This window comes from Anopheles bellator, chromosome 2, assembly GCF_943735745.2.
Source record: "Anopheles bellator chromosome 2, idAnoBellAS_SP24_06.2, whole genome shotgun sequence".
NCBI lineage: Eukaryota > Metazoa > Arthropoda > Insecta > Diptera > Culicidae > Anopheles > Anopheles bellator.
Window position 1 is genome coordinate 39,788,780 of NC_071286.1, and position 21,097 is coordinate 39,809,876.

The 21,097-nt window shown below is 42.4% G+C and overlaps 2 protein-coding genes and 1 long non-coding RNA gene across 3 annotated transcripts; 1 reads left to right on the forward strand and 2 right to left on the reverse strand.

Annotated features, from left to right (window-relative positions):
• Positions 1 to 357: 357 nt before the first annotated feature.
• LOC131210963 (uncharacterized) lies at positions 358 to 16,329 on the reverse strand. Its single transcript, XR_009156877.1, has 3 exons — positions 16,223 to 16,329; positions 14,640 to 15,262; positions 358 to 877 (listed from the first exon to the last, which is right to left on the reverse strand). It is a non-coding gene; the product is annotated as an uncharacterized LOC131210963 (long non-coding RNA).
• Positions 16,330 to 16,677: 348 nt separating this feature from the next.
• Positions 16,678 to 18,009, forward strand: LOC131212851 (putative peptidyl-prolyl cis-trans isomerase dodo). The gene is made up of 3 exons (XM_058206898.1): positions 16,678 to 16,855; positions 16,925 to 17,007; positions 17,103 to 18,009. Exons 1-3 carry the CDS (start codon positions 16,798 to 16,800, stop codon positions 17,442 to 17,444), a joined length of 483 nt encoding a protein of 160 aa, XP_058062881.1. The 5' UTR covers positions 16,678 to 16,797; the 3' UTR covers positions 17,445 to 18,009.
• Positions 17,540 to 19,726, reverse strand: LOC131212849 (protein penguin). The gene is made up of 3 exons (XM_058206897.1): positions 18,283 to 19,726; positions 18,001 to 18,203; positions 17,540 to 17,930 (listed from the first exon to the last, which is right to left on the reverse strand). Exons 1-3 carry the CDS (start codon positions 19,724 to 19,726, stop codon positions 17,574 to 17,576), a joined length of 2,004 nt encoding a protein of 667 aa, XP_058062880.1. The 3' UTR covers positions 17,540 to 17,573.
• Positions 19,727 to 21,097: the final 1,371 nt, after the last annotated feature.

The window sequence follows — 21,097 nt, forward strand, 5'->3', positions numbered from 1 at the left end:
CTTTTTTAAATAATTTAAATTAAACATCCATAAGGCTTTTTTGTATAAATAAAATAATATAATGTATCACTTGATGCGCAGGTAGGCGTGTAGTAACAAAATGAATAAATATATCCGCCGTTTCGGAACTTCCGAATCTAACTGTATATTAGTTTAATACTCTCGAGTAAGGACGTCTCATCTATGACATTAATAAATAACGAAACAAACAGAAATACTCTAGCAAAGCGTAATTGATGGGGAGTGCGTACGCGGTTGAACTCGCTACACTTCCAATGGGTGTGTACTTAAGTAACACTACGAAGCGAAGCTCACAACAACAACATAAAAACGCTTAGATGAGTCAACTAAAATACAGCAATTCGAATATTTAATACTTTTAGCATCAGTACCACCAAACGAAGCTTCGTCGTGATGCAGTGTTGCAAGGGTCGTGAGCAGCAGGAGAGGAGCTAGGGGCGGTATGAGCAACAGAAAGCGTTTGTGGATCGGGAGCCCCCGAAAGCCTCTACGGAGAGGAATATTTTAGACGGATTGACAAAATTTGGTACACACAAATCTTGTGTTTCTGTTTCTTCAGTTGACGGTCGTTGGTGGTGATTGTAAGAAGAAGGTGGTGGACTGACTGGCTATGTTTCGTGGCCGATCGTTTATGCTGCACTGTCGATGTTTGCCTCTCGCTTTTAATTGTTTTTCAATGTACGGTCCGACGGTAGTTTTTACGTGAGTTTGCGATTTGTTGTTGTGGATGAAGAAGATGCACAGTTCCTTGTCTTACTAATGTACACGTAAGCAGGGGACGATAGTAGAAAGATGTTCGTGGTGGACAGTTCTAAACAACTGCGTTTATATCCTTTCGTCGCGACGTAGCAGCGCCCTGTAATTGAAATAAGAAAACAAAAAATGCGATGTAGTTAGGATTTCAGCTGAGAATTATTTAAAAAACAATGAAGAGAATAAAGGCATGTGAAATTGCTGCAGCGATATGGAGTAATCCACTTATTTCTTTGGCAGCTTATTTCTTGTGCCAGGAATTACAACCGTCGAGGGGTCTTAGCATGCCAAAGAGGCAATGTGTTCTCTGTTGTTTGCTGTAACGTTATGTTTAAAGAGTCGGTAATTTGCATATCCGAAATGTGGCTTTTTCGAATCCAGATTACTTAGGGTCAGTAATCATCATACAACGAAACAATCTACAGAACATAATACCCAACTGGCAGGTTTGCTGCATCCATGTACCTATCACTATAATCACAACATCAACAATGACGAAAGAAATGTTTCCTGCCAAAGAAAGCGCAACTATCTCTACCGTTTCGCCACCATTACAGCTAATGGTTCCACTTGTTGCACTGTGGAGTGCATGATACGTTTCCATTAACTCTATATTTCGATTACCCCGTGGTCAGTACAGTAAACAGCATTAAATGTAACAATGAAATTATTTTGATTGAAAACTACATCGACTCCAGGAATACCAAATCTAAATGTGGACGGAGATTCTTGCTGTTACACTGCTGCCTTGCAACAAACACGTGGCAGCCCGTTTACGTTTGGTTCCAGTAACATATCAATTCAGGTAAACACACTCGATTGAAACATTAGCCACGTTTGCTGCGCCGTCAATGGCAGCATCGTTTTAAAAATCTACCCATTTCTGCCGCGAATGTGACGTTGTTTTTCTGTCGCCGCGCTGCTGTAATGCATTGCCGTGGGTAACCGGATAGTACGCAAGAGCAGAAAAGAGAACAACATTTTGAGTAAGCAGCCGGTCAAAAGGAGAGTGGTGGCGGCTCGGCTTCGAATACCGACGCTACGACGGCAACGTAAAGTAGACACGATTGTGGCAACGCAACGCCGCAATAAAGCAGATAGACTATCAGAAACACAACATGAAGACGCTTCGCATCCTTGCGGAATTCACAACACGATCAAAGCGTCTCTTTCTTTACATCACCATTTGAAGGTGTTATGCTTTCATTTTTGGAGTTGTATTGTAGAAAAATTGCGTAATTGTTGTCCTTTCATGCTTGCTAGCTGGGCTATGGTGTGTTTTATCACTGGACTACGACAGGGCTTGATGCAGGAGAACAGCGAGAATCAACGTCGCCACAATGATAATGAATTGCAGCACGTGCAAGTTTTATTGAATGCATATTCCTCTTTTTTTCGTTGCAACCATTATTTCGTACCGTGAGCAGGTGTTGCCTTGCAATTCCTAGCATCATCCAACAAATGGCATGGCTGTCCGTTTCACCGAGTGTTGTGCGTCACATATGTAACTAACGATTCCGCGCTATTATATTCCAACTTTTCGGCTATTCCATCATGGAAAAGAAGTAACAAAAAACACTTTGGTAAAAACAATCGTCTAAAGTTGAATATGCAATCATCACTACGAACGGAAGTTCGCACTGACGGTCAGCCAAAAATGAGTTTGTTTGATAGTGGCACAATGCAGTGCGCACTGTTGTTCTCTGTTAGGGATCAGCATTATTTCATAACCGGTGTGTGCTCATGGACACGTCTAGCCAACCAGAGCCACTACTGCCGGTCATCGTAACGCTTCCCCTGTCTGTTTCGTGTGGGTTTTGTAAGCTTGCCTCTATTGCTTGCCCGGGCCAGTGGTCATTTTTACGCACCGTTGATCATTAGAGGTGAATGCATGAATGTGTGTGGCAGATGTGCTGGTATCGCATTGGAATCACCAGCACGCCGGAGGCCACGCGAAGAAGCTCCTCGAAAGTAATGCTAGAGCCATGTCCAAACAAAACAACCAATTCCCAGAAGAAACTGTCAGTTTGGTGTAGAATATCTCAGGATCCGCGAGGAAACTCAGGGATCCGCTAGGTGCCTTTTCTGTTTAATTTGAAATCCATTATGGCGTACATTTTTATGTGCTGAGTTATTTCTAGGCATGACGCTGAGAGGCATGGGCATGAGATGAGTGACGCATAATAACCTAATTAGTAACAATATAATTACATCATACTTTCGCAGAGTTAATGCATGCAGTGCAGACTTTGTTGCGTTAAAACGATAATCTCAATGTTTCATAAGGTTTTTGGAATTTTTAAATCATTGCATAAACAGTTAAAAATTATTTAAAGAGTCACAAAATTTGATCAAAGGTAGCAAAAGATTTTTTGTGCCAATCCTAGCCAAACCTACTTAAAATAAACATAAACATAGATCCTCCCCATTATCGACGGTTGTACGATCGGATTCTCTTTTTCCCTCTAACCAAATACCAAACTTCTGAGTGCAGCTAGCCGCCCCCGAACGGTGCTTGATGAATCGCTGCGATGGGTTAATTAGCACCAATTACCCCATGGAACGGTCGGCCACTCGTTACTCAGGCAGCGAACCGAATTCGCGCCACACTCTTGTGCATATCGCTCTATTGGTATCCGTGCACGCACCTGTGCGGTGCTGATGTGTATGTTTCCACCTCGCCCCCACTCACCCGCCCGTGGGGCTTCTTGCTACATCCATGTTCACGCCGGCGGGTGGTGGTTGGTCGGTGGCATGCACATCTTCATTCTCGTATTATTTTTCTTCTCTTTTTGTTGGCTGTCGGTCTGTTTGCTGGCCACGCAGTGATGCTCACTCATGCGAAAGGATCATATTCGCAGGACTTACTTTTTTACCCAACAACCTCTACCACCAATTCGTTTCGTTACATTTTCCACAGCGCACCGTGCTCAGCGAAAGGCGGCCACGTTGTTTGTGCTCGTGGTGCAAGAGAGCGTGATGATCGTGATCATCATAACGGTCGTGATGATTTTGTTGGGCAGCAATCAACCGAATGTAGGAAAAGGCGTGTTTGACGATCAATAAACTGTGACCCTCATTCTGAGTGTTGTCAATTTTACACCCTACCTATCGTGAAACTATCAAACGGTTTCATAACAAGACCAACGCATGTGTGCGTTAAGCAAACGTGGTGTTAACTAATAGGACTGTTTCAATTTCCACTTTTTCGAAGATAAAACGTTCTGCATTAAAGAGCAGAAAAAATAATTATTTCTACAGTTTGATATCAAAACAGCAACTGAGGCTTAAAACTGTCAAATTACCCTACACAGTGATCGATTATTAATCGCAATAAATGAATTACCACTAAAACTAGCGCTATTTAAATGCCAGCGAAGGTTTAAAACTTAGCCGTACGTCTAATATTTGATTAAAATCTAAGTCATGATATGATTACATTAAAAAGACAATTAACATAAATTCTAAACCATCGCCGTTGAGCAGCCAACACTCTGCACGATGACGAATTCGTGCTCAATGGCGTGTTCGGCAAAAAGGTCGTTGAGTAGAAAAAACAAGGTTAATAATTAACGCCCACGGGACATGGCGATGAAGCACATAACAGACAGTACATAACAGACGGCACACGACGCGGACCGTAGCAAAAATCAAAAAAGAAAGAGGAGCAAACTCCCGAAAGAATAATTTCCATTTCATAATTTGCATTATGACTTTTCTACTCTTTGCCATCGCTGTTGTGGACGTCGATGCGTCAGCAGCCATTTCGGCAAGTGCAAAGTTATCGCCATCTTGAATGACACTTGTTTGCATACTACACACCAAGGCCAACCTACCAAAGGCCATATACAACACGGCCGGCCGGCCGAGAGACTCAAATTTCATTTCAGCTGGGTTGGGCTATTTGTTAAGCCTAACCTTTTCTGGTCATAACGAAAGTAAGATGAGAATTAGAAATGATTATGTCCGGCAAACTGCTTTTATTAACCGAAACACTTCGTGCCACTACTAACCAATTCGATTATGCTGAAAGGGAAAGCAACTAGGTGGGGCGCTGATAAAGTTAGAGTGTAAATAAATCGTTTAATCAAAAAGCGTTTTGCGTCAGAAAGAGTTCACAAATTTTGCACCTTTCAAAACATAACATCGCACTACACTATTGTTCGTTTAAAAAATATAAAAATTGAGAGATTGAGAGTGGTCTCGTCTAGATTTGAAAGGAAACAAATTTCGACATGGACTTTTACTTTTAAACTTCTATCATTCTCGGACTTGCGTCACTTTGGACGCAATGGACTGTAGTTTTCTTGCCGCAACTTTTGCTATTTATTTTTTATATAAAACCATCCGTCTCAAAATTCTTGTAGCATGAAGCACTAATCGACCGGAAACATTAAATAATCATGGATGTATCATAAAAGTGGGAATGCCTAATGTTTGCTCCGCGAACGTGATTCTTGTGCAGAGCGTAAAACTGGAACTACCGTGAAAATTTCGGTCCGACGAGACCATTCAACAAGGAAGAGCAGAGCAGTAGTTGCGGCCACGATAAGCAACACTGAAACAGTACAACATTACAACACCGCTCTGCCCTTTTGCTCATTCGCTTTCGCTTGGCACCTTTGGCCACCACAATTCGACCGTTCCGACGTACAAGAAGACACAGAACGTGCTCGAGGCAAGGCATAGCGTACATATCGCGTGTAAAATAATTAGCGAAAAAGGTTACTTCCTCCATTTTCCACTACACCCGCCAACTACCAGGTCTGCTCGAGAACTGTGGCCTGGCCGGCACAGTCAGTGTTAGCTGCAGCGCCCATACGTGTCCGCTTCGGCCCCGTCGGGCTTTCAAACTCTTGGGAGACCAAAAAATAAACTCCTCCGGCGGGGCGACGTGCGCTAGTGCGTGTCCTCACGTGTGTAAGGTTATGGTTGGGACTTGCCCCTAAACGCCGTGGTAAGTTTCACCCGAGTTTTACTTTTTGGACTGGCATCAACGACCTCACAAAGTGATGCAAGCTTATACACGGACAACAAATATGGTTGAAGAAAATATAACTAAAAACAAATATAATTTGAGAGCGAGGTTTGAGATTCGATCAGTTGCTAATGTGGTACGATCCCAACCGACGTGTACTTTCTACGTCTTCATATACCTTGGCTATATTAGTAAACCTTTGGTGACCTCCACTGTCATGTCTAGCATAAGTATGCTTTCTGTTGTAAAACACTAATATCTTAACTTATTTGCTCAAAGTTCTCGTAGCAGAACTATCTCTTTACTAAAGGGTTCATGTTGGCCGTAATATCTGCTTCATTACCTCACTGGTTCGCTTCGTCTGTCCGCAGCACACGGTGTATTATGAATAAAAAGTTATCACTCCACTTCGTGCCTTGTCGCTCTTTATGCATGTGTGCATTTTAGCAGCACTCATCAGCAGCGATTTTTCCTGCCGTTGGTCCCTCATCTTAGCGATTTCCCTCAACTTTGGTCTGACCGGCTACCGCAGCCAGCACGTGGAACATTGAAGGGCAAACAAGCAAAAACAGGTGCGTTCTTTTACTCCGATGCTCGCTCGTGTAATGTAATATGGCGTCTACATGTGAACCACCTCATGGTACAGGTCGGTCGGTGCTCTTTCAACATAGTAGTCCGGAATAATGTAATGTTTGAAAAATTTAAGACACGCTTCAGCAATTCGCATGCCGCCCATGGCTGGTTAAGGGTCCATAACGGTTCTTTGTCGTTGTTAAAGCTTTCCGGCAACACCTTACTGTTTATGGTGTGCAAGGGAGTGGTTCTAATCAAGGATGTTAATGGTAAATTGTTACTCTAACGACAGTGTAAAGACGCGAGATGGAAACGGTGCCGAATCTATGTGAAATTTCAAGTCCTGGAGATGTGATGTGATGGTCGTTGTGATGAAAAATAACAACACTAGAACATTTTTCTTTGTTTACGGGCTCAGTTATTCTATGTCCAATTCAGTTTGAAAACTGTTTAGCTGTTTTCTCGTCTAGCTTTGTACAAACACATTGATTGGTTTCAACATCAACGTGCCGTCTCTTGATTGTCCACTAGTTCGTATTAAATAACTCCGTGTTGGTCCATCAAAAACCACTCATTCGCGCTCCTGGTCCTGGAGCTAGAATTCACCACCACGTCCTCGCTCATCATGCTATGAATTTCAGTTGGCGTGAAAAATTTCACGAAAAACCCCGTTCTTTTCGGGAATAAAACGTTCCACAGTAAAAAGCGAAAAAACAATTACTTTTACAGTTTAACTTCACAACAGCTCTTCACAACGCTGAAACTAAAAGTTAACATTCATTTGAAAAAAAAAATTGCCATTTGAAAGTGAAAGTCTAAAACGTACGTCCTCCTTTAAACTTTCTGTTCATATCATCAGTTGATTATAAATACCTGGGTAAATTCTACATCTGGTCCAGCCAGTCTTAAAAAAACTGGTTATTTTTTCCGAAAATTATTGTGAGTCGTGTAGAAAAAATACCATTTGTTTAAAATAAACATTAGCTATGCCCACACTAAAATGGATATTCTACAATATCAGCAACTCTACTCGCAATTAAGTGATTCTGTAAACATTTCAGAACGTTTCCCACTAACACCCATTTAAAAACACCAATGATCCAAACACGACGTTTCCCCAACATGCGTCCATCAGCAAAGGAAACAGAACCCACAAAACGACGATAATTATCGACACGTGTCAAGCGCAACGTGCATTTCGTTTACATTAAGAAAACCGCGTCGAAATCGATTTTTCCCTAAACGAGCCCAGACAACGAGAAGCTATCTAAGCTATCACCACTACAACTTCATCGCATCTTCTAATGATCATCTAACTATTTAAAAAAAAATGAGTTGGTTTATCCGCACAACAGCCCTCAATTGAGGTCAAATCCCACAAGCCCCAGTTCACGTACCAAAACTGTCCCTACACTGTTCTGCCGTTCGAGTTCTGTGGGGGAATGAAGGGCGATGTGGTGTGCACACATTTAGAGTCCCAAATGTGTTGGGTTTTAGGAAAAGGTTTTGCGAGCGTTATTTATTTAGCAGTTTTGTCACTTCAACCGGTCCTTTCTAACCGGTCCGTGGGCCAACCAAACTTAAAGGAACCGATGAAAGTAAACCTTTGGGGTTGTTTTTCGTTTCTCGCAAAAATGGATAGTCAGTGAAGCGGTCCTACACTCCATTGGTTCTAGCTTCCTAGATCTTAAGCTGGAGCAGAAACTGCGAAAAACAAATATCAATACTATCGATTCGAGATGTCCCTAGCATGGGACCCGATTCCTCCCCAGTACTCTCGTTGAATGTAGGCTCACCCTTTGTATGCATTGATTTACAATTTATAGCAAATGGAACACGATGGCCATAAGGTTGGACCCTTGCTCCTCCGGAGATGTTTGCTCTACCCAGGCCTCTGTTGGAATAAAAATATCGAGCATTAAACCCCAATTACTCTCTGGAGGGATTGAGTCAGCTTAGAGGCGTGTGTCGCTGTTGTGTTCCGCCCCAAAAGAGCACTCTCCTTGACCCATACACAGCACCGGTACTAGTGCCGGTCTCGTATAAAACTTGACGAACCTTACCACCTTCTTGCCCACCCGCTGCTGTCATGGAAAATGATGTCACGGAAGTCACTCCGCGTTTCGCGTGTTGGCGGTTCGCGGCCACAGGGCGTTCGAAGCAGCATGGAGGTCATTATTGTACTATTTTTTACTTTCGGACGGCTTGGTCCCTTGTTAGGCAGACTTGACAGACGTCCCTGCAGTGTCGACGGGCCTTGGCAAAAAGGATTGTAAAATTCTAGGACCATAAACATTGAAACGGTACTAAGCGGTTGTCGTCATCGACCCCCAACCAGGAATAGCTCAACTTTGGGGAATCGTCGAAGACCCCCACCACGCGCTGTTATTTCAAGCTTCTGTTGTCATTGTTCTGGAAACACATGGCCGTGACCGTCTACCACGGTCGTAAATGGGCGCTTTGAAACGCTTTCGTTCCAACTCCGTCGAACCGTGCAGCATTTGAAGTACAGGTTGACATTCTTATGGGTTAAACTGCTGATAAGAACCCATTTCTTTATCAATCGGTTCCCATAAAAAGTACGAGTGAGCATTGTTTTGCAACGAACGAGAACGTGCACGAGAAACCGTAACCTTCGAGAGAAGTTTCGAGTACTGACTTCTCGAGGACTTTCCCTTTCCCTACGTTTTCCTTCCTCCAATGTGGGGGACCGGCGGCCCTCTGTCCAGTACGTGTCATCGATTATTATGCGTATGCATTGACATTTATTTGCGCCATATATCTTAAGGGTTTCACGCGACTTGATACGAGATCTCGCGAAAACGAGATTGATAAGTATTGAGGTACTTGATTTTAAAAACAGGTAAAGATAAAAACTAAAATATAAAACGAATGATAAAAATGTTATGACAAAAATAAAAATGTTTAGAAAATTATTCAGATTCATTACGATAGCCTATGGATTTTGAGCAAAAAAATTGATGCTCAGATTCACGAAAAAGATCGATCATAATGCTCCGCCTGTCATATCACATTTAATGTATTCATGAAAAACTGTTACCGTTGACGAAGGATAGGCTTTGATGTTCCCGAATACGGAAGTACAAGACCCTGAATACAGTTTCGCCAAAAAAAATGGACAAGTTGAACTGTTGTGCAGGTACATTTATTAGGTTGATTCTATTGTTTATTAAGTTTGTTTAATTACGCTGTTCATATAATCTGTTAAGAACTGTTTAGAACTGTTTAGTGATTATGTTCTGATTAATTGTTCATCAATAAATGAGCTCACAAAGGTGGAATGCTCCAGGGCTGGCAGACTAAGTCGTTGAATGAAACGAAGAAGTTCTACAATGAAAAAGGGCACCCATTAAGATTGTTGTAGCCAAAGAGAGCTGAACTGAGGCCACAGAACCTACACCCTGTGCTACGAAACTGGTTAACTGGTTGGGTATTCGTAGGCAGTAATCCCAATACATACATTGTAGAGCACGCACATGTATAACGATTCTATCTATCTTTCGATGTATGGTTTCGCCGAAGAAGCACACACGTTTGGTGCACAATTTACTACGAGAGCTAAAGCATCGCAGAACTGTAGAAGAATCAAGATTATCTGCGTGAAAAAGGAAGCTCTTTTTAGTCGTCTAATTTGTACAATATTTATTTAAAATGCACCTTGCCCCCACGAATCCCGTAAAGCTCTAAACCCTAGCCATCCCGTAAAACTCACATCGCCAAAAATACTGTCGAAAACGGAATGCTATGTGAATGGAATATAAACGTTTTTCTTTCAACCAAAACACGACCCACCGATCGACCCATAAGTATAATTCAGCTACCCGTTCTGGGACATACTATATGCACGTATGTTGGTTCTTTATCTGGCTGTGGCCTGTGGACAGACAACGTAGGTAGCACAACCCACTTGCCGTCATCATCGACTACGCAAGATAGATGTCGCACGCACCTTTAACTCAGGCATCTGTTCAACGTCAGAGTCTAGTGAACCAATAAAGGAAAACAACTTCAGCCTGATGGGAGTTGAAAGTTGAGACAAAAGCAACATGTGCCGAGGGAGGTTTATTTAGAAGTTGTGCCAGCTTCCTTTAGTGAATACCAGTGTGCAAATGAATATCAAATTCGTGTAGGTTTAGAAACAACTCGGCGAATGTACTTAGTTGAATAACCCCACTTGAAGCGGTGATCATAATAATAATATGACCACTACCAACTTAAAATGTTGCACTCATGTTGGTGTAGTTTGAACTGATGTCTTTTGCATAGAAGCCGATTATTCGCTGCAGACGGACAGACCGATGATCTACGGACGAGTCACTCGCGGTGAGTGTACATGTTATGTTGCTTTCTTGTAATACATTCTAGATGATATTATAACATGCCCTAATTTAAACCAAGTTCGATTGTGCGGAAAGCAAAAATCAGTAAAAAGAACAGCTCTTAACTTCACAATGCATTTCGAGACCAAAAATTAGACAAAACCAACGAAACAAATCATTTTGTCGGCGGTGCGTGTAGTGTGTTAAACTAATGCACGAACTGCCGACTGGATAGTGTCACTGTTCCTTGATTGCCGTACGGAGCTGTTTAGGAAATGATCGAAATTCGACATCTGAGATTGTAGCTCAAGTATTGGTAAGTAAAATTAGGTCAAACGCTTGGGGCTGGCAAGAGTGGACCGACAGAAAGTTTACGCAGCACCCATTGGGGGTAAAACGGTGATATCACAGAAATTACGCCATCAAGATAACGTTTTCGTATATAAGATCAGTTAGGTTGGAAACGGTTCATTCATGCGTTTGCCGTACGTGTTGGATAGAGCGACAGTTTGAAGCAGACCTAATGGTTACAAAATAACCTGCACACAATAATACATAACGGCACAATTGAAGAAAAAATACTCAAAACATTGTAGCTTGATATAAATTGATATTGATTTATGCAATTTTGAGCATTGGTGTTTTGAAAACTAAGCAGACATAAAATTAGGAAACTTTCTTCAATGAGCAATGGCTTATGATGAAGTATCGCTAGCTTTAGTACCAAGAATCTGTCTCAAAAATGAACATGATTTGTTTCAGTTCTTTTGGGCAAATTGCAACCTAACATTAGGCATCGACAGCCATCGCTGAGTCCCGTGAATGAGTCCCATAGGTCCTACATTGCGCCTGAATTAACGCACTACAGTTGGAAAGCATTTTCGGGAGGAAACCGCCGTTAGGATAGCAGGGAGAAACCTATAATGGCGTGCTCAGCGCCTGTGCAATTTTCGCGGTAAAGTTTAACACATAGCGAATTCAACGATGTGTGCAGTTATTCCTCCGAAGCAAAATGCTCGTCAATCACCGGCCGGGAAAGAATGTCTTTCCGGGGCGAGGGTAGGACGATATATGACGGTACATCAATTTACCATACGACCCAAAATCAGCCCGATGTGAGAAGGAGGGCGCGACAGCACACAGTCGGAGAGCGCCGGCACGGCGAATGGAAAGCTGAGCGGACTGGGAAGTAATTTCAAAGATTAAGTGCCGGAAGAAATCGCTAAAGTAGAGCTGATGCTGCTGCAGACGCATCATCGCCCGGCTCGTAATTACAGCTTGCCGCCAGAGCGCGCCGCAGCACGGATTTAATGGTAAAAGACGGGAAAACAGAATGAAAAAGCGGCTACAACACGAGACATCATCAAGGCGGTCGACGCCAGTCGATGATGCTGCGCGAACCGTACGCCAAGCATCACATTGCCAGAAGCTTGGGAAACGTATTTCAGCCGATAAACATGATCAAACACTGCACGATAGAAGAGCTGGTGCCAGACCAGTTGATTTTAGATCCCCAAAACGCACTATACCATAGCACAGTACACGAAGGCCACTTGGAACGCTCCCTTATAATCTCACATCTATCCTTAGGACTCTAGGTCCACCTCTTCTAATATCGCACTTGGGCACAAATGAAGCCTTCCCTCTGTGACCACGATTCCACAAAATGCAGCACTTCAAAAGCATTTAAAGTAAATCGATCGACTGATTAGTGGTTAGCGTAGCTAAATTCTTGGCTCGATGAAATAGAAAAAACATTCCTTAAAAAGCCGGGTTTTCTTTCTCCTGATTGTGTTAGGCCACATGTTTAGCCTCTTATGTTGTTTTGTGCATATGGCCTATTCTCCTGCAGATTGGGGTACTTGCCACAAATCTCCTACAAGAACGGACGCTGACGCAATGAATGGCATAAGCCAGAACTTTTCGAAGCCACCAAAAGAGTCCTCTACACCATAACCTGTGCTCGTGTTGAAGCTTTCGAATAAATTCCCCCATCCATCGATCAGAACAGCGCAGCATGGCAAATATTGACCTAAATAATAGCATTCCCTGTTAGGTCGGTTTTCTTCAACCATTAGTGAACGTTTCAAGCATGTCCGACAGATGATCCACGAAGACAAATTTTATTGGCATGATACGATACGATATGATAACAACATTCGGGTGCAATGTTATGTAAGAAAATTACATGAGTAAAATAAAAGAACTACTCATTCCGTTATTAATGTTTTAGTTTTTTTTTTGGTTCCTATCTTTTCTGAATCTTTTTAGCCCTTACCTCTTTGTTTGAGATTCACACCGTACATACTTTATCTTGAAAACATAAACTAAACAAGGATTTGCTATCTATAATATTAGCAAATTACAATTTACAACACTACTCAAAACAAACAGGTAGCAGTCTGGGAAAGACCCCTTCTGTATAGCAAAGTAATACAAAAGGCAAGCAAAAGTGATTAAATAAAACGGAGAATCCCCAATGACGTATGAAAAGAGGTTTAAAAAGTGTCCAAAACTCTACTGTGTTTAATGTTTGTAAATCGGACTAAATATTCGAATCAACTAGCTACAAACATTTGATGATGCAAGAAACGCATATGCAGAGTAGTTTCACCTTGTTTACGTAGACATGCCGATTTATAGAGCCGGGCCCCTCGCGACTCCGGGAAGTCTGTAGAGAACTAAACAAGCATCAAGCACGTATGATAAACAACAACCGACGCATCTACTGCTGTTTATTTCCTATATTGTTATTGTTTGTAAAAACTGTATTACCAGTTTTTACTGAACGTAGTCTTAAACCGAGTACCGGCAAAAGTAAACACCACGTTGGAAGAGTTCTCAGTGTGTATCGACTAGACAGTGCAATATATTAAGTTCGTCTTAAGACAAGTTGAGTACAGCCGCTAAAACGATTGATATATTGTGTGCTACTGAAGCAAACACATCGAATGCAGTACATTACGACTTAGTACCCACCACCCTTAGTACACAGTATCCTTAGTACCCAGTATCCATTTGCCCATTTTGAGCATTTCTAATCGATAAAAAAACCGTAAAAAGTAGTAGTTTCTGTTACACATATCCCAAAAAAAGAACTTATTAACCACACAGTATCTGCCTTGAAGGAATTGTACAAGAAGATTCTTATACAGCTGTAACGGTGTCACGGTGGTTATAATTTTGGGATATTTTGTTCATCAAACGCTTTCCTGCCTTTAAAATCAATTTCTGAGTTGGTCTCGGAACAGGAAAGTTTGTTTTCACTAAACGCTATTTGAGAAAATGGAGACGAAAAATGAAAACGGCACGTTGGAGAAAATAAAAGTTTAACCATTGTCGTCAGACATCAATGAACAGTTTTCAGTCGACTGGCTGAAAAATGAAAAAAACGACAAACGAAAAGGCTAAAAATTCATTTTTTTCAACCTGTCTTATAACTGTGTAAATGTTTAATAACTGTAAAGTACTGAATGATTAATCGAACAGTATTGTAACCTTGTTTGATAGTTTTTAGATTTGTACGAAGGCTACTCCTATTGCCGATTTTGTGGACCAACCCAATAGTAAACATAGTGCATTTGCTTGAAACCTTTACCGTCGATCATTCAGAACATTGCCCGCTTTCATTAATGTGTTTTTAAACCAAACCTTCAACATGAACGTACACATTCGTATCGAAATCGCGCTTCATTCAGTTGAATTAAAGTTTCATAAATGGTCTTCCATAGTACGACTATTTTTTTTCCAAAAAAGGATCACAAACACCTTACAAAAGGCGGATGCCATACTTTAAAGAACAATAAGAATTATTACACTACAGGTAGAGCTCCTTGTAAGCTCCTTTGCGTCAAACATCTCCTTTTTTTAATCTTAGAAGAACGGTCCGGGCCGTATTTCTCAAACATCTCCTTTGTAAAGTGTATGTAACCGCTAATGTAAAAAATACGTTACAAAATGCAGCGAAGACTTACCTTTTTCTGTAGTTGAGCATACGATTCCTTTAAAACGTGTCTATGTTTTGCATCACTTTCGAAATACTTTGTATTATTTCGATTTGATGAAGTGAAACTTGCGTTTCAATGCCACGACGTTCCTTTCACGACTCTTTTGTGCCTAAGTAGTGGTACAGATGGTGGTAGTAGTTGTGCACAGTAGTAGTAGTAGAACAGAAGCGTATGTACGCACTTTTGTTTACTTCTTTTTCTCTTCTGTTTCGGCTTTACCACTCACTCTCTCTCACCTATCACGCTTTTTTCTCTGTTTCCAGCACTCGATATGATGCCACGATCAAGCCACGTTTGAGAGCAGCGTGTTGCGGATCATCACCCGGCCGTTTCTCTCCACCCACTGGGACCATGAACGATCGACGAATGACTAACAAATAATGTGTCGCTCGCGCAGCTGGCTAGCTGGTTACTGCACACGTAAGCACACGCTGCCGATCAAACACGATCGTCATACACGACACAGCTGATCTTTTCAATATTTCCACATCGATAAACTGCACATTCGTACACATAACCGATTTCCTCTGGCTTCTGCTTCACGTGTGTACGTGTGGTGGATCTCGCAGCTTTCTCTTTCTTCTGTCGCTCTACGATTAGGAAGGAAAGAAACTTTTTATTGGGATGATGATGCACCGAAACAGCCGTTGGGGGCCACTTTCAGCCAAAGTCAGTTTAGGTTCCACTGTTGCGTTTGGCTGCTGTGCGCGAAGAAAGCACGCGCTGCACGGTTGCTGCACTACTGCCGCAGTTGGAGTGTGCACTCCAAACACTTCACTCACTGTGGAACGGCCAGTGGCAGCGCAAAGGGCGAGCCTCACTTTTGCTCTCCGTCGCCGGATACCGTTTGCGCTTTAAAACTATCGCTACTTTTTCAAACACACTACACGGTGGAAATGGAAACTTTTGCATGCTTTGCAAAGGAAAGTATTGAACTTGATGCCCAAACTATTAAGGCAAAGAAGATTTCTATTGTTCTATGGTGTTTCAATTTTCAATGTACTGATCGAATATGTGACAGGTAGTTTTCGTGGTACATTCCGCGCAGCACCATTCCACACCCTCACAACAATGAATTATCTTTCATTAAGCCTTAGCAAAAATACTACACATAGAGCACGTGAAACAATTAATGTTATTGAAGCACGTAAGCAACAAACATTAAAACAAACGTTTCAGCATTTGTTCTCTTGGCAGGCTAAGCACTTGCTCTCACAGGCGATAAAATACACTTGTTCACTCTCTTCTGGGAACGGAGATAAACTTTTCCCCTCGATCACACACATGCACACATATTTTGACAACACCCACCCAACAGAAGCGCGACTCGAACAAGCAGCAGTGGAAAAGTGGAAATTGGCGATTTTCTTTTGCCAGCCCCTTTCACTTGTTCTCCTCGATGCACCTTGTGGACATTGCGCCTGCCAACACCAGTAACGGGCGACCCTTATTTTCCTCCGTTACAGCGCAATGCATATCGTCCTGATTCCCCGTGGTTTGCGGTGTACTGTTATCCACCCCAAAAAAGCACCGAATTGCGCATGGTTTACCGTTTTCTGTTGGACAAGCTCCGCCAAACTAGCACTGCCTTTTCTTCACTGTTTCACATTCCACACAGAACGAACGAATCCAACACAACTTCGCTGCTGCTGATCCGTCCGTTTCTGTGGAGTTTACTTTTCCACACAAAAGGAAACTTGCTTCGCTCACCAACCCATGCAAAGGTTTTTGACAGCTCGCACGGGCCACAGTTGATCAGAAACTGCAAATAAAGGGTTGGTTGACTTTTCTGCATATTATTAATTCAATAACAATACAAAACAATGAATCCAAAATGCATATTCGTGCAATGCATTATTATTATTGCATTATTATTATTATTTATATATCATGCAGTTTCGTGACACTGAAAACTTCAATCTTCTTCCGCATAATCCTGTCACCGAAAAACGGTTAGCAAGTGTCAAAAAAATAAACCCTGCTGTCACAATTGTTGTTGCAACTGCGCGCCTTGCCGTCTACGAAAATTGCTTTTACATAGCTCAGCTTGTAGAAAAATCGTAAATTTTACCTTTTTCGCGTATTGATATTCCTGTGCGATACGTAAATTACTGAGAAAAACAGAATGGATGGTCAGGAAACCGTTCCAGAAGGTTGGGAAAAACGCACTAGCCGGTCCACAGGTAAGCAAAGGTTAGCAAAGCGCTAAAGTGTTGCAAATTTTCTCATTCTGGCTTTGCACAATGTTTCAGGAATGACCTATTATCTGAACATCTACACCAAAGAATCGCAATGGTCGAATCCCACGTCGCCGGCTGAACCGGCGAACTCCAATGTAATCGAATGGCTACCTTGCTTTTCGGCAACCTCACAATGAAAGATCATTTTTTGTATTTTTTTTTATATATATATATATATTTTTTTGTATAGGAACCTTCGGAAGTGCAGTGCGCGCATCTGCTGGTGAAGCACAAGCAATCGAGGCGGCCTAGCTCGTGGCGAGAAGAGGACATTACCCGTAGCAAGGACGAGGCGATCGAAATCCTAGAGTGCTATCGCAAAAAGATCCAGTCCAACGAAGCCACTCTGCAGGAACTTGCTCAACGATTCTCGGATTGTAGCTCAGCGAAGCGGGGCGGGGATTTGGGCAAGTTTAAGCGCGGTATGATGCAGAAACCGTTTGAAGAGGCCGCATTTGCCCTAAAAGTGGGTGATATGTCCGACATTGTCGACACTGATTCTGGTGTTCATTTGATACTACGGCTAAAGTAGAGGAGCGAAACTCACCTTAGCGTGGCCAATGTTATATTAGCCTAAACGGGGAAACAACGTGAACTTTGATCTTCTCTAATTTTCATTGTGTATTATTTATTATTTTCTTCTGGTTCAACTCAAAAATTATTACAGCTTCAATTTCTCGGCCAACAATTTTCCTCCAGTGTGCTTTTGTGCCTTCAGTTCCTTTTTCAAGGATAGCAGTTTTTGTTTTAGCAATTGCTGCACATTTTGCGTTGCATTTTCAAATACTAGCAGTAGCAGAAAACAAGGACGATTTTGGGCAATCCACGCTTTCAGCTGCTCCTTAGACAATTCTTCGATGATAGCATAGCCGAACTGTGGAACATCATTAGATTCGGGGTTCTCTTGGCGCTTTTCCCGATCCTGTTTAATGATCTTCTTAAGAGCAATATGTATACCGGGATGCTCTATTCCATTCACCAGCGGGTTGGTAGACAGTAGTTTTTCGCGAGAAGCAGCCTACAAATCCAATGAATCATTCATTTTAGTTTCGGTTTAATGAAAAGGCATCAGCAATAAACATACTCACTTTCTCTTCTTCAAACGGACTTTTCTTAACTTTCTTAATTTTACGCTCAAGGAGTTTTCCGTTTTCTTTCGGTGGTTTTTTGTCTGCCTCGACTGCAAGTATAGATCCGTCCAGATTGATTTCCTGCTGGTGCACTTGCCACTCGGGATCACAAACTACCTTCGCTAACGCCCGATGCAAACGCGCAAGCTGCTCTCCTCCGACTAGATAAAAAACGGAACGCACGAGAAATTGGAAACTAATTACCCACAATTTCATCCCTCAACCGAAGTCAATACATACAATTCTTTAAAATGACGGCAGTAAGCAGAGCCGTGTGGCCACCGCGCAACCAAAAGCTGGTATTCTTTTCAACCTCAGCGCAGAAACTTTCAGCTGCCGATGCAAACACCTCTTTCCTACGAACGTCTTTGTCTTTCTTGCTATGTTCTAGATAGCTGTCCAACAGTTCAATTTGTGCTGGATGTAGTAGTTGTGTATCGGCGGGAGAAAATATCCAACCGACCACTTTCCTACCCCACTCCCCACTGCCGACAATGTGATCGATTTGCTTTATGATCGGACCGACAACCTGTTTGCCGAGACCGACTGTATCGTCATAACAGTTCAGAATGCACATTATTAACCGATGACCGTGCTCATGGATGGAAAGCTTTTCGATGTACACTTTTAGCGCTTTCAAAGCCGCCCGTCGTTCCTTGGCCACGGAGTTTACGAAACAATAGATGGCCGATTCCGTTCCATCTTTCGTACTCGAGATCGATGCCAGTAGAGGCAAGTACAGCTCGATCACCTCCGTTTTTTCTACCTGCCCAGCTTCTGGCAAAAACTCAGCCAGCAGCGCGTGGATCAAACTGTTGTCAGTCAGCTTCTTATTAGCGGCCTGTACCAGATGGCCCTTCACAGTGGTCAGTACGTTCTTTTTCATGTATCCATTGGTCTTCCAACAGTCCTTCATCGTTTGAATTTTGCTGTCCTTCTCGATCTGGTATAGCTCGGAGTAGAATGCTTGTCGCATGAACGTGCGCTGCTCGTTCGTTGCATACTCGTTATATGCGGCATCGACAATTGCACCCGAGAACGCATGATTTACCATCTTAACTACATTCTTGAGAATCGCATCGACGGCACGGTGCCACAGTGGCTTCGATCCGTGCTTAAAAAGGCTCGTTATGCAGTGACGACCATACTTCGACGTTGCTAGCTCGTAGACGGTTGGTAACAGATTTACTGCAATCTCCTCCATGCATCTTTCAGATGCATTCTTGATCATGCACTGGATGACACGAGCAGTGTCGTGCGAAGTTGCTATCTTCGCATACGCGTTCTCCTTTCCAAGCATATCGTGCAGCTTCTGGACGAGATCATCCTTGTTTTCGGCAGTTTTGCGCTTCAGCTTCTCGTAGATCTTCTTCGAAGCCACGCTCAACTCGTACAATTCTTTCGACCTATTTTGGCGACGCTGTTGACGCAGCTCTTTCTGCTTCGCTTTCAGTCCATTCCAGTACTCCTTTTTCGATTCCGGTGTGTTGGCAACGAACGGTTTTTTTTCTGGCTGTTCAACAGGTTTGCCTTTCGATGTGATCTTTTTCTGAAACGCTGCCGGCTTTCTAAGACCCGCCTTGGTGTTATCCTGTTTCTTGAACTTTTTCGCTGGTTTGTTCGCGCCTGTCACTGAGTCGTTGTTTGCTGACGAAGACAACGTACGCTTTTTAGTTTGTATCATTTTTATTAGTTGAATTGTTTAACTAATATGAATATTTCAAATATGAGCACACCGCGCATCGGTGGATTACCAAAGAGCACAATCAACAAAAGCACGTTTTGTTGCTGAAACGAACGGGCTCTTTGACAGCAATGGTCTGACGTTCTTCTAATGATCTAATCGTTAGACCACAATCTCAATTCGACCGTTTTGGAGAACCAACAATTACACGAACAGACGGTTTTAAGTGTTCATTTCGGCAAGAATAAATTATTACGAAGCATTTGATGAACACACACCACCGATCTTGAAAAAGGTTTTTGGTAGGAGATAAAAAATATAACAATAGGGCTGATCCAATGCTATCTTCATCGATTTGGAGGCTACAACCGTATGTCCAGCTTAATAGCTAAGTTGCAGCATGTCTCTGCAAGACACATTTGATCTAACTATCGATTCGACGAAAAATACTATACCATCAATTACACAGTGAAACGACGTCTTGTGTTGCGTTCTGAGTATGGGCTAGCTGGTATAAACATGAGTGCTGGTATCGTTGAATGCCGGAGTTTTTCGTCGATGACTTTGACTTTTTCCTTTTGCATTTTGTTTCACAGTCAGTTCGTAAAGTTAGTTGTGTTCGGGTCAGTTCAATGTCTTTTTCGATTTCTGCATCTGTTCCGTCGTACGTCGTGTATTCACGATTCTGCTTAGTGCTTTTAATCAGGCATTGTGTTTTATTGTTTTCAGAGCTTCGTTAAAATTGCGAATCTGTGTAAGATATTTCGTGTACTAACGATTTAATGGGCGCTCAAAATTATCAAATCAGGATCGTCGAGTCTATTGCAAATTCCTGTTTTTGTCGTGCAGCATTGAGCATCTTCAGATGCAAGAATTACCAGGTTCTCGGGGCAAATGTAAAATGCGAATAGGTGAAATTGTTCTAAAAAAGATAAAGTGCGATATGTGGAAAAGAGTTCGGAAGTAAACAAGGCATTCTCTGCAAGTGTCCTAAAGAGGATGAAATATGAAACGCAAACAAAGTAACCCGATCCTGCACAAACCAAGTTCCTGGTCGCTTTGTGCTTTGGCCAGTTGAAAGAGCGAATCGCCAGAAATTGATCACTGGAATAATGTCAATTATAATATGTAATTCAGGTCAGCTCACATCCGTATCGAAAGTGGAGTTTAGCGGCTCGAACAAACTTGCCGTGACCTACGCTCCGCAATCGTAGCATTGTCATAGTGTCTCGCCTAAAGTATAGGAAGTGTGTGTTCACTTTTCCGCCTGTATATCTGCAAGGGATTGAGCAAAACGTGAAAGGATCTTGCAGGTATGCGGCACAGCAGCATCTGCGAAATGGCCGTGCGGTGGTGCAATGAAATGTGATA

Bases quoted from the DNA above. Each gene is read 5' to 3' on its own strand.
- LOC131212851 (XM_058206898.1), top strand. From the start codon at position 16,798: ATGGATGGTCAGGAAACCGTTCCAGAAGGTTGGGAAAAACGCACTAGC. The intron at 16,856-16,924 runs GTAAGCAAAGGT...ACAATGTTTCAG, and splicing joins ACGCACTAGCCGGTCCACAG to GAATGACCTATTATCTGAAC. The intron at 17,008-17,102 runs GTAATCGAATGG...TTTTTTGTATAG, and splicing joins CTGAACCGGCGAACTCCAAT to GAACCTTCGGAAGTGCAGTG.
- LOC131212849 (XM_058206897.1), bottom strand. From the start codon at position 19,726: ATGATACAAACTAAAAAGCGTACGTTGTCTTCGTCAGCAAACAACGAC. The intron at 18,204-18,282 runs GTATGTATTGAC...TTTTTTATCTAG, and splicing joins TGCCGTCATTTTAAAGAATT to TCGGAGGAGAGCAGCTTGCG. The intron at 17,931-18,000 runs GTGAGTATGTTT...TTGGATTTGTAG, and splicing joins GTCCGTTTGAAGAAGAGAAA to GCTGCTTCTCGCGAAAAACT.